The sequence below is a fragment of the Enhydra lutris genome, unplaced genomic scaffold, assembly GCF_002288905.1.
Source record: "Enhydra lutris kenyoni isolate GAN:26980312 unplaced genomic scaffold, ASM228890v2 scaffoldscaffold66, whole genome shotgun sequence".
NCBI lineage: Eukaryota > Metazoa > Chordata > Mammalia > Carnivora > Mustelidae > Enhydra > Enhydra lutris.
In genome coordinates, this window is record NW_019154150.1 from 4,035,716 (window position 1) to 4,049,469 (window position 13,754).

General features: G+C 38.3%; 1 protein-coding gene across 1 annotated transcript; it reads left to right on the forward strand.

Moving 5' to 3' along the window:
• The first annotated feature begins 5,616 nt into the window (after positions 1 to 5,616).
• On the forward strand, positions 5,617 to 6,612 carry LOC111159159 (zinc finger protein 660). The gene has a single exon (XM_022521591.1). The coding sequence runs from the start codon at positions 5,617 to 5,619 to the stop codon at positions 6,610 to 6,612; it is 996 nt and encodes a 331-aa protein (XP_022377299.1).
• The last annotated feature ends 7,142 nt before the right edge of the window (positions 6,613 to 13,754 follow it).

Here is a 13,754-nt window from a genome sequence, read left to right on the forward strand (position 1 = left end):
GAATCAGAATCTTGAACTTGTTTAAGATTTCAAATCGCACAACATTTACTGAACCCTCTTTGCGCTAGGTACTTTGTGGAATTCTATCCATGAATACCATGGGCCTTGCTCTCAGGGGCTTAGAGCTTAATGTGTACTTGTGAGGAGAAGTGACAGAGACATACATCCAATTCTAGTATAAGGCAGCCCTAGTTTATATTACAGATTTGTTACTGTGTTCTTTTTAAGTACAGAAATTTCTCTATGGTCAGATGAATTAGAGGTGAAAAAAAAAAGAATGGAAGAAGGGAAATGATTTGGGAGACAACTTTAGGAATGCAGGATGGGTGACCATTAGAGGGTCTGCCACTCTCTAGGTGTCCAATAAGTGTTTGCTGAATGAATGAACAAATGAATGGGAAATGAATGAACAAATGATAGGAAAGAGAATGATGAAATCCAGGAATTTCCAGGAAAGCATAAACTTGTATTAGAGTGGATACAGAGGATGACTGAAAGAAAGAAATTCAAGGTTATCAGATCCAGGTCTGAATATCAACAATGGTAATGTCAATAAGAAAGATGAAGATGTAGGAAAACACTTTAGATGAGAAGAGGAAGAATACGTCAGGAATGCAAATTTGAGAATAAGACAGGGTACAGAGGAAGTTGTGCAAATACATTAGCTCACTGAGACAGAGATTTTGGTTAGAAGAGCAGGAAGGGAAAAAGAAATGCACAAGGATGTGCCATAAGGAAGCCCAAGGTGATTCTGGGGGAACTAAGAGGGAAGCAAGACTTATCAGAAGATCATCTGCTTTTGTTATGATGTCAGGCTTTGTTTTATGTGCCTGAGATCAAGGAGTCCCCTGATAATTTTCTCCCAGTTCTTTTTAAATCTTTTTTTCTCATTTCAGTTTTTATATTTCATTCATCTGTCTGTCTGGAATTTTTCAGGTATTCCCTCTTATTCGTCACTGTATTGCAGCTAATCAGTAACCAAGGGCCATGTGACTGCTGCTCACAGAAACCCAAACAGGCAGGTGATGCTGGTGAGTTGAAGGAATACAACCTCCCAAGGTTTTTGGACACCTAGAGAGTGGCAGACCCTCTGATGGTCCCCCATCCTGCATTCCTAAAGTTTTCTTCTTAACTCATTTCCCTTCCTCCATTCTTTTTTTTTTTTTTTTACCTCTAATCTATCTGGGCTAATCTTCCTAAATCATTTTTTTTTTAAAAAAACAAGTTTAGGGGCACCTGGGTGGCTCAGTGGGTTAAGCCTCTGCCTTTGGCTCAGGTCATGATCTCAGGGTTCTGGGATAGAGCCCCACATCGGACTCTCTCCTCAGCAGGGAGCCTGCTTCCCCCTCTGTCTCTGCCTGCCTGTCTGCCAACTTGTGGTCTCTCTCTCTCTGTTAAATAAATAAAATCTTTAAAAAAAAAAAACAAGTTTAATTGAAGTATAGTCAATATTACAATAGTATACCATAAAGCATTCTTTTCCTAATTCCACTTTTAGGGACGATGATATGAAATCTATTGTCCAGACTGGAATATTTTCATGAGTTAAGGGGGCCACTACTAATAATGATGCTGGAAGGATGCTGGAAACTGTATTCTTTTTTTTTTTTTTTTTAAAGAGTTTATTTATTTATTTGACAGAGATCACAAGTAGGCAGAGAGGCAGGCAGAGAGAGGAGGAAGCAGGCTCCCTTGCCGAGCAGAGAGCCCGATGCGGGGCTCGATCCCAGGACCCTGAGATCATGACCTGAGCCGAAGGCAGAGGCTTTAACCCACTGAGCCACCCAGGCGCCCCTGGAAACTGTATTCTTGACAAGTGAGAGTGAGAGAGGAGAACAGCAAAGTAGAAAAAAGAATATAGAGTGGGGAAAGAAAATGAGGATGGTTAATACTTGTTACCCATTGACCATCGAATTACACCCATATGTGCCCCATAATTTCAGTGTTCTGGCTCATATCGCTTCATACAACTTAATTCTTCCATCTTTTCATTCAAAAAATTTTCTTTTGGTGCCTACTGTGTACTTGGAACTGTGCTAGATGCTGGGAAGACAAAGGCAAACAAAATGGACAAAATTCCCACCATCATGAAGCTACGTGATAGTGTAATCACCCACTTATTTCTGAGTATGCTGGCCCTGTGCAAGCTTCCTTTTTTTTTTTTTTCCTTCTTTTTTTTCTTTTTTTTTTTACCTTCCCCTCCCTCACAAGCTTCTTTTTGAGGAAACCATTCCTTCATGTTCTGGAACTCAGCCAAAGGTTTGCCTTCTTAAAACACCTTTCCCCGAGTATTCTGGGCCCCAGTAATTGCTCCCTTCCCTAGTACCATTTACCTCTTGATTGGGTACTTTGTAAATCTTAATTTGGTCTCCTCATTTTTCATGATTAACCCCACTGTAAGCTCCTTAAATGTAGGTTCAATACTTCATGCTTGTATTGGTATGCTCAGTCTGCTATAACAAAATCCCACAGACTGGACAGTGTAAACAACAGAAATTCATTTTCTCGCAGTTCTGGAGCCTGTAAGTCCAAGATCAAGGTGACCACCTAATTCAGTTTCTGGCGAGAATGCTCTTCCTGGCTAATAGATGGCCACCTTCTTGTTCTTTGCTCATATGGCCTTCCTTAGTTTGTTTGGGGGAAAGGAGGCAGGAGTGGAAGCAAAAGTGAGGTCTCTCATGTCTTTTTTATAAGGACACACTAATCTTATCAGACCAAACCCTTATGATCTCATTTAACCTTAATTACATCCTTAAAAGTCACATCTTTAAATATAGTCACATTGGGGGTTAGAGCTTCAATGTGTGTTTTGGTGGGGGAAAGGGGAAACATTCAGTATGTAACCATGCTTTATTTTATTTATTTATTTTTTTACATTCATTAATGGTATTTATTGCTTTGTGACAGAGCCATGTAAATACCTGGCTATTAACAGTTTCCATAGACACCTTTTTCTTGAAAGCCGTGAGACTTATCTTTTCTATAGCAGCTTTTAACAACAGAATAGTTACTATAGTAGTTAGCTGAGAAGATTTAGATCAGTCATGTCTAGAAATGAGACATGCTGGGGCTGGCTTCAAGGCATTGTCTCATTCTGAATCTCTAAAATATTTTGTTCTAGTAATTATGTGGATCCTCTAAAGTCATATCCCAACTTTTTATAAGAAATACCATAAAAATAATTAAAATATAACACGTTAGCAGAAGATAATTTGCTAGCAAAATGAGAGACCTCTATGACAATAAATATATAAACTTACCCACCTGTTCATCCATCTGTTCATTCATACCACAAATATTTTCTACTTTTCTGTAATAATACTTTTTATTATTTTCCCTGCTAAATCCAAACAAGAAATGTGTACAGAGTAGAATGCTCAATAATTATTGCTTTAAGACATGTATAAAGAAGAGTTTCAGAGAAGATTACAAATGGAAAAGAAAGAACCATCAACTATCTCAGAAAACTCTGGAAATGGCTTAACTTACTGTTCCACTCTGCTCTGCAGGCCCCTGGCTTCTCACTGAGTTTCCACCTCTTTGATTAGGAAAGGTAGCAACAGTTGGTTGTGAGTATACTTCAGGATCTAGCAAGAATCCACCCCTCCCCACTGTTTTCTTTGCCTCCTGTTTATATTTTGAGCACAGATTTGTATATATGTGTCCCTGTATGGCATCAGTGGCACCTATATTCCTGAAATATGAACTCTAACCTCAGTTGGAAGTTCTCTTCCTTTCTTTCTGGTCTTGAGCACTCACCCTTAGATATGCTCCTCCTCCAGAAATTGTGACTCAGCTTATTGAAAAGCTGTGAGACAGTGGAAACTGGTCAAACTTTTTTGAAAAGCAGTAGGCATTACTTCAAAACAATTTCATTCCCTCTGACCCAATAACTCCTTTCTGGAACTTTTATCCTAAGAATATATTTCAGTAGGAAGAAAACTTTGTGGAAAGTGATCATGATAGCATTATTGAAGTGGTTAAACAGCAGGGAGCAACAAAAATGTTGAATGCTAGCAAAATTGTGGGTAAATTATAATGACTTCAATTGGTAGTGTATTATATAGTCATAAAATGGTCTTATGATGATTAAATAGCAATGTGGAAAATTACATATGGTAGGATGCAAAATTATATCTACCGTATACTTGCAACCATATATAATCTAAGTATGGACAAGTTTGAAGAGGAATATAGTAAAAGGAACATTAATTATGTGTTAGTATCATGGAATCATTTTTCTGTTTTCTTTTATGACCCCAATCCCCTCCGGATTTGAGGTATGCTAGAGTTACCTATATATCCCAAAAGTAGAAATAATTATTTGTGGTATGAATGAACAGATGGATGAACAGGTGGGTAAGTTTATTTATTTACTGTTATAGAGTTCTCTCATTTTGCTATAATATATATATATATGACATATATTATATACCTATATTACCTATATATTTTGTGTCAAACTCATTGAGAAGTTCCTGCTTGTTCCTGACATCGGTTTCATGTATTAGCCCCTTTTGGTTGTTCTGTCTACTACTTTCACCCTTTTGCCAAAGTTAGATACTTCGTATCATGCAAAGTCTTATCAAAGCATGACCTTACCCTGCCATGCTTTAGCTAGCCCTGTTCCCCAACTCAGCCTCTCTGGTTTGCACAGTAGATTAGGTGATAGTTCATCAGAGGGATAACTTGGTGAGAAGCAGACAGACTGAATGAGCATATGTAGCTGGATCCAGCTACAGAGTAGTCCCTAGAGAGTAGGTTATGGTGTGATTAGGCTCCAGTAGGCTCTGTTACTTGAAGAACAGTGTTACACCTTACTAAGACAGGGCTTAAGAACAGAGATGTAGACAAGGGCCTCATACCTGGACGTAGAGCAAAAGATGAAATCTTAGTCATATCCTAAGACAATTGCAGTTGCTGGTCTATGAAACAATTCTTGAGCATCTATTTTGTGCCAGCCATTATATCATTGGTATTAGGGGAATAGGTCAGCAAGAACTAAAAGCCAAACTGTTTTGGAGAGCTACTGAGCTAAGGATCTTTCAGTTCATTTTTTCTAGGGACCAGATGAGGAGTTTGATGGCTCTAATCCTGGGAGTAGATGTGAGACAGGAGGAAACAGGGTGGATTTTATATTACTTATTGCTTACCCTGATACTGGACTTTTTGGGTTCCCCTCTTGTCTTTCCATAAGCCTTTATTTACTTAGGCATCTGGGTCTACCCTCATTTTTTTTTTTTTCATCTTATTTTTCATCAGTTCCCCCTGTCTTTGAACATTTCCTCTTCCTTGTGAGGCCCTGTGATGTACCACATCTTGTGATCTTTGGATAGAGAATAAGTGAGACCCTGTGGTGTACCATGTGAAATTCTGCAGTATACCACATCTTGTGATCTTTGGATAGAGAATAGGTGACATGTGCAATTTCTGTTTCTTCTGTTAGATGGTGGAACTGAGGAGGTGTTGATTCCAGTATCACTCCTAAAACGTGAGAATCTTACACTTTGACGAGAACTCCACAGAGGTGTTCCCAGGGAAGTAAAAATTTAGAAAGCTCTTCTGAAGAGAAAGAGAAGATTCAACAGGCCATTGTGATGCTTCAAGCAAGAGAAAATGAGGAGAAAGACAAGAAGCTTCAGGCATAAGATAGTTAAAGACAATAAAACACTTACAGAAGTGAGTGAGTATGAATATGAAAAAGATGGTAGTGAGTGCTTGGATCCTGCAACAAATATGAGAATTCAGGCTGAAAAGAAACAGTATATATGTACTGAGTGTGGGAAAGCCTTTAGTCAGAGTGCAAATCTTACAGTACATGAGAGAATCCACACAGGAGAGAAACCCTATAAGTGTAAGGAGTGTGGAAAAGCCTTCAGTCATAGCTCCAACCTTGTTGTACATCGGAGAATCCACACTGGACTGAAGCCCTACACATGCAGTGAATGTGGGAAATCCTTCAGTGGTAAGTCTCACCTTATTCGGCACCAGGGAATCCATAGTGGGGAGAAAACTTATGAATGTAAGGAGTGTGGGAAAGCCTTTAGTCGGAGTTCAGGTCTTATTTCACATCATAGAGTTCACACTGGGGAGAAGCCCTACACTTGTATCGAGTGTGGGAAGGCCTTTAGCCGTAGTTCAAACCTTACTCAACATCAAAGAATGCACAAAGGAAAAAAAGTTTACAAATGTAAGGAGTGTGGGAAAACATGTGTTTCTAATACAAAGATTATGGACCATCAGAGAATTCACACAGGGGAGAAGCCTTATGAGTGTGATGAGTGTGGAAAAGCTTTCATTTTAAGGAAGACCCTTAGTGAACATCAGAGACTTCACCGTAGAGAGAAACCTTACAAATGTAATGAATGTGGGAAAGCTTTTACTTCTAATCGAAACCTTGTTGATCATCAGAGAGTTCACACTGGAGAGAAACCTTATAAATGTAACGAATGTGGAAAAACCTTCAGGCAGACTTCTCAAGTTATTCTACATTTGAGAACGCACACTAAGGAAAAGCCCTTTAAATGTAGTGAGTGTGGGAAAGCCTATCGTTACAGCTCACAGCTTCTTCAACACCAGAGAAAACATAACGAGGAGAAAGAAACATCATAAAAAACATATATTGTTGGTAGTAGGCCTAATTGCTACTTTTTGGAAAAACAATTTTTCATTATTCTCAACCTTAATTAAATTCCTATGACTCCATACAGGAAAAGTAACCAGAAGCAGACAAAGATGATCAGAGGGATATTCATGCTGGCATCATACTTAACTGAAGGAAGAGAACTAGATTTTCAGTAGCATGGGGTTTAAATGAATGATGGTCTATCTACATGATGGTTTTGTAGCCGTTATAAACATTTTTAAAGAATAATGCCATGAGGAAAATTATTTGTATAAAATAGAAGATAAAGAGAAAACAAATTTGATCCAAATTTTTAAAAAACATGTACCTATAGGAGAAAAATATGAATGAAATAATGCCAAACCAAAACTAACAGTGATTATCGTTGGGTGGTAGGATTATAGGTGATTTCTATTTTCTTTATACTTTTCTATGCTTTTTAGATTTTCTACAAGAATATACTACTTTTATATTCAGGAAAGAAGTATAGTATTTTTTAAATACAGTGAGTACATTTTCATTTTCACTCATCAGTGTTATGAAAGGCATGTAGAACATGGACCCTAAACTCCCGGGATTCCACCCTAATAATGGCACTTGGTAGTGGGGGAAGCATGAGCAAGTCACTTCCTTTAAGAGCCTGTTTCCTGTTTGTTAAATAATAAACATCAGTTGTTGGTCTTTTGCAGTTTTAAAATAAGCTGACATTTTTAAACTCTTAGGTTAAAAGAACAACAAAGGGGTGCCTGGGTGGCTCAGTGGGTTAAAGCCTCTGCCTTCGGCTCAGGTCATGATCCCAGGGTCCTGGGATTGAGCCCCACATCGGGCTCTCTGCTCAGCAGGGAGCCTGCTTCCTCATCTCTCTCTGCCTGCCTCTCTGCCTACTTGTGATCTCCGTCTGTCAAATAAATAAATAAAATCTTTAAAAAATAAATAAATAAATAAAAAATAAAAGAACAACAGAAATTTACCACATTCTCCTCTCCCATGGTTGTAGAAGGATCTGCAGGTAATAGAGACTTCATAGACTTCGATATATATCTACAAAATCAGAAAAAATAACCCCTTATGAAATTGAAACAATGGCAGGTACATAACCTGTAAAGATGCACTCAGCATAATCTAAAACGAGGGGAAGACTCTGCCTTCTCATGTATAATTTGGTATCTTAAATTACGGACTTTGGGATCAGAGGTATGTGTTCTGATCCCAGATCTGCCATGCACTAACTTGTCAATTATGGACAAGTCACTTAACTGCACTGAGCCTTAGACTTATCTGAAAAAGGGAATAACTACCTACTTCACAGGGTTGTGAGGATTCAATGAGATAATTCATGTATTTTGTGACAAGGCTGGCACATAGTAAATGAAAATAGCTCAACTATGGGACATCAGAGCAGTGTTTCTAAACTCTTAGAGTGATTCAGGAAAAGTTTTACCTAAGGTAGCATTTAGGACATATTCAGGTGTAATGAGCAAAATATCAAGAACTAGTAGCTAAAACCTTAAGAACATTGATTGTTTACTTATGGGGAAGTCTGGAGGTAAGCATTCCCAAATTTGGTTTGGCAACTGAACAATTCATCAAACTTAAGTCTTCATTCCATAATTTTCAGCATATTGGATTTCATTTTTTTCAGTCTCCCGGTTGTAAGATGTTGGCCATAAGTGGGAACTCTACTCTTCACAACTCTTTCAGAGTCAGGAAGTGAGGAAAGGAGCTAAGGCTTTCTGATCTATTTGCCTTCTCCCTTTTATCGTTGAGGAAATGTTTCATGGGAGGATGCTGTGCAGTCAGTGCTACAGGCGCTCACTAGCTTCCTCTGCCTTTATGTCCGGCCCTTTGAGAAGGCCTTAACCCATTTTCAGTGTTTTAAACTTCTAAGTCCTTAGCTCAAGATCCCATGGGGAACACTTAGAATCTGCCCATTCTTAAATGCAGTCACCTCTCTTTCTTCATATACAGTGAATCCTTAAGCCTAATGCCATTTGTCTTATGCACATGGTGATTATTCTTATCCCATTCAATTCTTTTAACATTTGTACAAGAAAATTGAGTCTCATTGAGGTTAGGTAACTCAGTAGTTAGTGCTTGGAACCAGGATTTGAACTCAGATCTGAGTTTTAAGTCCATGCTTTCTTCATGATACCAAAGTGCCTCTGCCCACCATAGCAGTTCTGTATGTGAGTGGGAAACCAGTTGGGACTCTCCTGAGTAGACACCTCAATGAAAGGTAATTGTATCTGGATAATCATTTGGTCATGGTTTCATAAGGAAGATGCTATCCGTCTTCTCTGAATTCAATTTATGGCTTATCTCTGCACCTTGTAATTTAGTTTTAAGAATTATATATTTCTTCCTTGCTGTTACTGGAGACAAAGAAGCAGAAGGTTGTAAAGGGTATTGTGTGAAAGAGGTTTGGTTTTGTCCTATTTTGATAGGATAGTGGCTTACATTCAATTTTGGGATGTTATAATCCCTCTTTGCATGGTTACTCAAAACAAGGTCTAGAGGTTAGTCCCTCTTTGTATAGTTATTCAAAACAAGGTTTGCTGCATTCAGGGATAGGACTGTTTGGTAGGCACTTCCCCAAGAGTGGGTGGACATGAGAGTAGGGTAACCCACATGTGGCAGTGGGTTACATTACTGTAGTACTAAGTGTCCTCCCACCATTTTTCCCTTGTCTTGTGTCCTTTTAAAATTAAGGGAGGTGTTTGTAATTAGTATCCCATGCCTTTTGTCTTGCCAGCCATCCTCACCCGCTGATTACCTATATGGAAACTCCCCGTGACTAATGTCTACTGGTGGCCAAAACTAAGAAAACAGGCAGTTGGCTTCTTATATGACTATCAGAGTTTATTTTTTGAACATTTATTATCACCAAGCAGAGTTGTTGATATTTCCTATGTTGCCAAGCAGGTATTCTGTGATACTTTCCTATCACTGTCTCATAGCATCTGAGATTCTTTCAAATAGGCTTTCTTTTTCATCTTAAAGATTTTTGTGATCTTCAAGAGTAAATACCTTCTGGAAGGATACTGTGTCATCTCAAACCCAGCAATCTGAATACAGATCTTCACATATCTTGCCTCAGGCAAGGTAAGATAATAAACCCTCACCCATTTTCTAGGCTGATAACCTGTCTTGAGCTGCAAGAGTAAATGCTGATAAGTGGTCCCCATGCCCTTTCAGATGAATATTCTGCACTATAATTTGAACTGATTATCCACCTTCCTCCAGGGACTCTTTCAAAACCACCAACTGTTAACTTCAGTCAGAGTTTAATTATGCAGTTCTTACCATACTTTCAGGCCTTTCAAGATGCACCCTGGATTCAGGGTCTCTTTGTGTTTTTTCCAGCATCCTCTGTGCTAATGGAAACCTAGTTGTTCCTTAATAGCAGTGCTTCCTCTGCAGCACCTCAATTGTTAGTTTTTGTCTCCCTCAACCCATTTTCCTGTCTTTATTGCTATTTTTTCTCTATTCTCCATCAACCCAGCTCATCAAAACCCCAGCTCTTTTGAAATATACATCGTTGGATTACTGTGTATTACCCAGCACTGTTTTTGTTATCTGCTGGCTTCCTGTGCACTCACACTTACTCATTTATGTCTTTAGTACCCTGAATATTCTGGAGGAATATAAAGAGGTGATATTTTTAGCCATAGACATCCTGGTTGTGTAGAATTGCTCTTGTTTAGAATAGAGATATATATGTCTCCTTTTAGTTGAGATAATGTGAAATAAAATCTCATTTTATATAGCTTGATTAAAGAGAAATATGAAAGACAAAGAATTAAGCATAGAAGAATGTCTTCCTAGGTTTAGAGATACTTTTTATTGATGGTATGTACTGTATGTACTGTTCTTACTTGGAACTGAGAAGAAAATCAAAACCAAAAAGGGCTTTAAATTCCATAAGACTAAATTTGATTTCAGTTCTGTATCCTCAGTGACAGACTTCCTTTTCTAAATTTTTCCATTAAATATAAATAATTCCATTTAATATAAGTGAATAAAATAGTATGCTTGCATTGTTAGATTGTTTTCAGAAACTAGACTGTCTTTAATCACCTGATGTTATAAAGCTGTTTTTGCAGTCATAGTTATAGTATCTCCAATAAATCTGTTGTTATTTACTTGTTATAAATACCACTGAATTTTTTTTTTTCTTGTTGCTTCCTTTGTTCAGAGTGGGAAGAAACACTTCAGTTTGCTTTTCTTTAGGCAGCTGTTTTTTGGAATGAACTGATTTGGCTTATTTCTGATTTAAACACAACATGCAGCTTGTTATTTTAATACTTCTACTACATAAACAAGAGCTTTCTAGCCAATAGAAAGTGTCTTGTAATTCCTTAAAGGACTTGTACAGCCTGTTATTGTTCCAGCTTCTTTTTATGGCCCCATCTGTGTTTCAAATCTTTACTATTATGTAGACCTTAGATGGCTATATAAAACCAGCCATGTTCCCTGTTGTCTGTTTCTGCTCCAGAAAGGGGGTTTGTAAGTCATATAAAGAAGATGGCAGACTCCTGTCTGGGCAACACAGACAAGGACCTGACTAGTTCCCACTCTTCCCACTGACCGTTTAAATGCACATGGCACAATTTGACCACAGGGATTGTGTAGACATGCAAAAGCTGTAACGTGTCTCTGAAACTAAGACCAGTGGACTCCAAATCTAGGAACCACAAGAGGTAACAGCACACATACAGATAATTTCTGAGGCCCACCAAATCTGGACCAGGGTCTGGGAATCTATATAAAACAATGCTTTTGCAGTGGGAATTGGAAGAAAATATTTCATTGGGATCCTTGACTCTTTACATGACTACTGTGATAATTGTCCATTTTTCCCTCAGAAGAACCTATAAATTACTAAATTATTGAGATATATACTGAAGTTTGTATAACCATGACAAATTAGCAACCAGTTTACAGAGTATGAAATAAAATGCTGTCACATTTGCAGTGTTTGTTTTATCACAAAACTGAGCAGAGATCAAAGCCTTTAAAAGGTATAATAAAACAGTATGGCAAACTAGATAATTAAAGCCCTTTGGCTACAAAACAACCTAGAAATTCTGGGTAAAATTTAAACATCCTTTTAAAGGGCTTTTGAGAAGATAAAATAAATGCACAGAGCCTAAAATAAAGAGGAGCTGGATGCCAGCAAGATGTCATTGGTGGTACCTTGGGTGCTGTGAGGTAGTTCGGTGATATTGGTCACCAAGGAACATAGATTTTATCTGCTGCAAGGGCAGGATTTGAATCTGTGAGCTTGTAAAGGTGGAGAATTTGAATTGAGATTTCTGTAAGAAGCCCAGATGTTATAAGCTATATCCTCAGTGAAAGCATGCTTTAGAAAAAAGTCAACCAGGAGCAGAGGAGCACATCAAGGAAGCTTGTGAGATTTGTCATGGGCTATAAGTGGAAAATAAAAGTCTTGCTAATAATTAGTAGTCATGAGTCAATCCTCATGGTAATTTAGGGTTTAAATTTGAGAAACACTAAACCAATAAAGTAATACAAAATTAGATATGCACACTTGCAAGTATTCATGGAATAGTTATTTAAAACTTCAACAAATTTTTTAAATACTGAATTATCTAATTGATTTTAGGTTGAGCTTTTTAGGAAGTATGCATAGACAAAGGATAACATGCAGCAAATTTATTGGAGAGTGTTCTTGGGATAAACACCTATAGAGCAGGGAGAACGCCAGATTAGTAGCAGAAGAAGTCATCTGAGTTGCTTCAAACTCGGTCAGACCAGTCTGCCTTTCAGAATTCTGTAGACCAGGGGTGAGGTGTGGGCCCTTATACCCTTTCATCAACCAATCACTGAGTACAAGCTCCATCACACCACCTTAAAGGGAACCATGATCTTGGATAAGGTAGACTTCTTCAGCTGAGGATAATTTCTGGAGAGGACTGACAGTTGAGGGCTTTCAGCCTGCCCCTCTAGTGGGTGGAAGGCAAGGGAACAATCCAGGGAAATCCAGACAGCGCAACAAAATGTCCTCTACACTGATCATAATGCAGTTAAAATAGAAATCAACTAAAAAAAAAAAAACACACATACATTTGGAAATTAAATAATTCATGGGTTGAAGAAAACTTAACAAAAATGAGAAAATATTTAGACATGAATAAAACTGAAGAAGAGACTTCCTGTTCTGGCCATATTAGAATTAGAGGGACCAGAATTAGATCCCTACCTGAAACAAAAGTCCCAGACAAAATATATGAAACAAGGATTTTTAACACATTGATACCAGCAACAAAAAAACAAGGATCTGATAGAAATAAATGAAGTGAGCCCTTACGTGTCCCCATTTATTGCCTTGAGAAAGTCCCCCGGCAGTAGCATAGGGAGGAGGAGCCAAGTGGAGTCTGGTGAAATTCTTGAGTTGAAGAGAGAGCTGAGAATCCAAGGAGACTGAGGCAGGAAATGTTCATAAGATAGAACTGGAGGAGAGAGAACTGCACAGAGATTTCTGGGTATCTGTGAATGGTCCCCTCCTCCCCTAGGATATTCAGCAGAGTACTGATGGACACATTACATGAGGAAACATGTAAGGCCGGTTGAGAAGAACGTTCGAAAGGATTTGAGTGAACAGTTCCAGGCACAAAAGCAAGGCCAGGAATATCATCTTCCCACAAGTCAGACTGAAAAAAATGCAATTTCTTTGTGCATTGGGTAAAGTATTCAGAAGGGGCTTACCTTAGTAGTGGAGGACAGTAAGCCTAGAATAAATCTGGAGAAAACTGCTCTAAGGTACATCACAAATTGCTCAGAACCAGTCAAGAAGAGAAAATTATAAAAACAGCCAGAGGAAAAAACATGCACAGAGAAAGAAGATAGGCATAACAATAGATTTCTCTTTGTACTCCGTACAAGCATGAAGACAATGAAACAGCATCATTAAAGCACTGAAAGAAGAACCTGCCATCCTGGAATTCTAGAGCAATCAATATATCATTTAAGCACAAACCAAGACACATCTTCAGACATTAAAAAGCTAAAAGAGGGGCACCTGGGTGGTTCAGTCAGTTAAGAATCTGCCTTGGGTTCAGGTTATGATCCTGGAGTCCTGGGATCAAGCCCTGCATCTAGCTCCCTG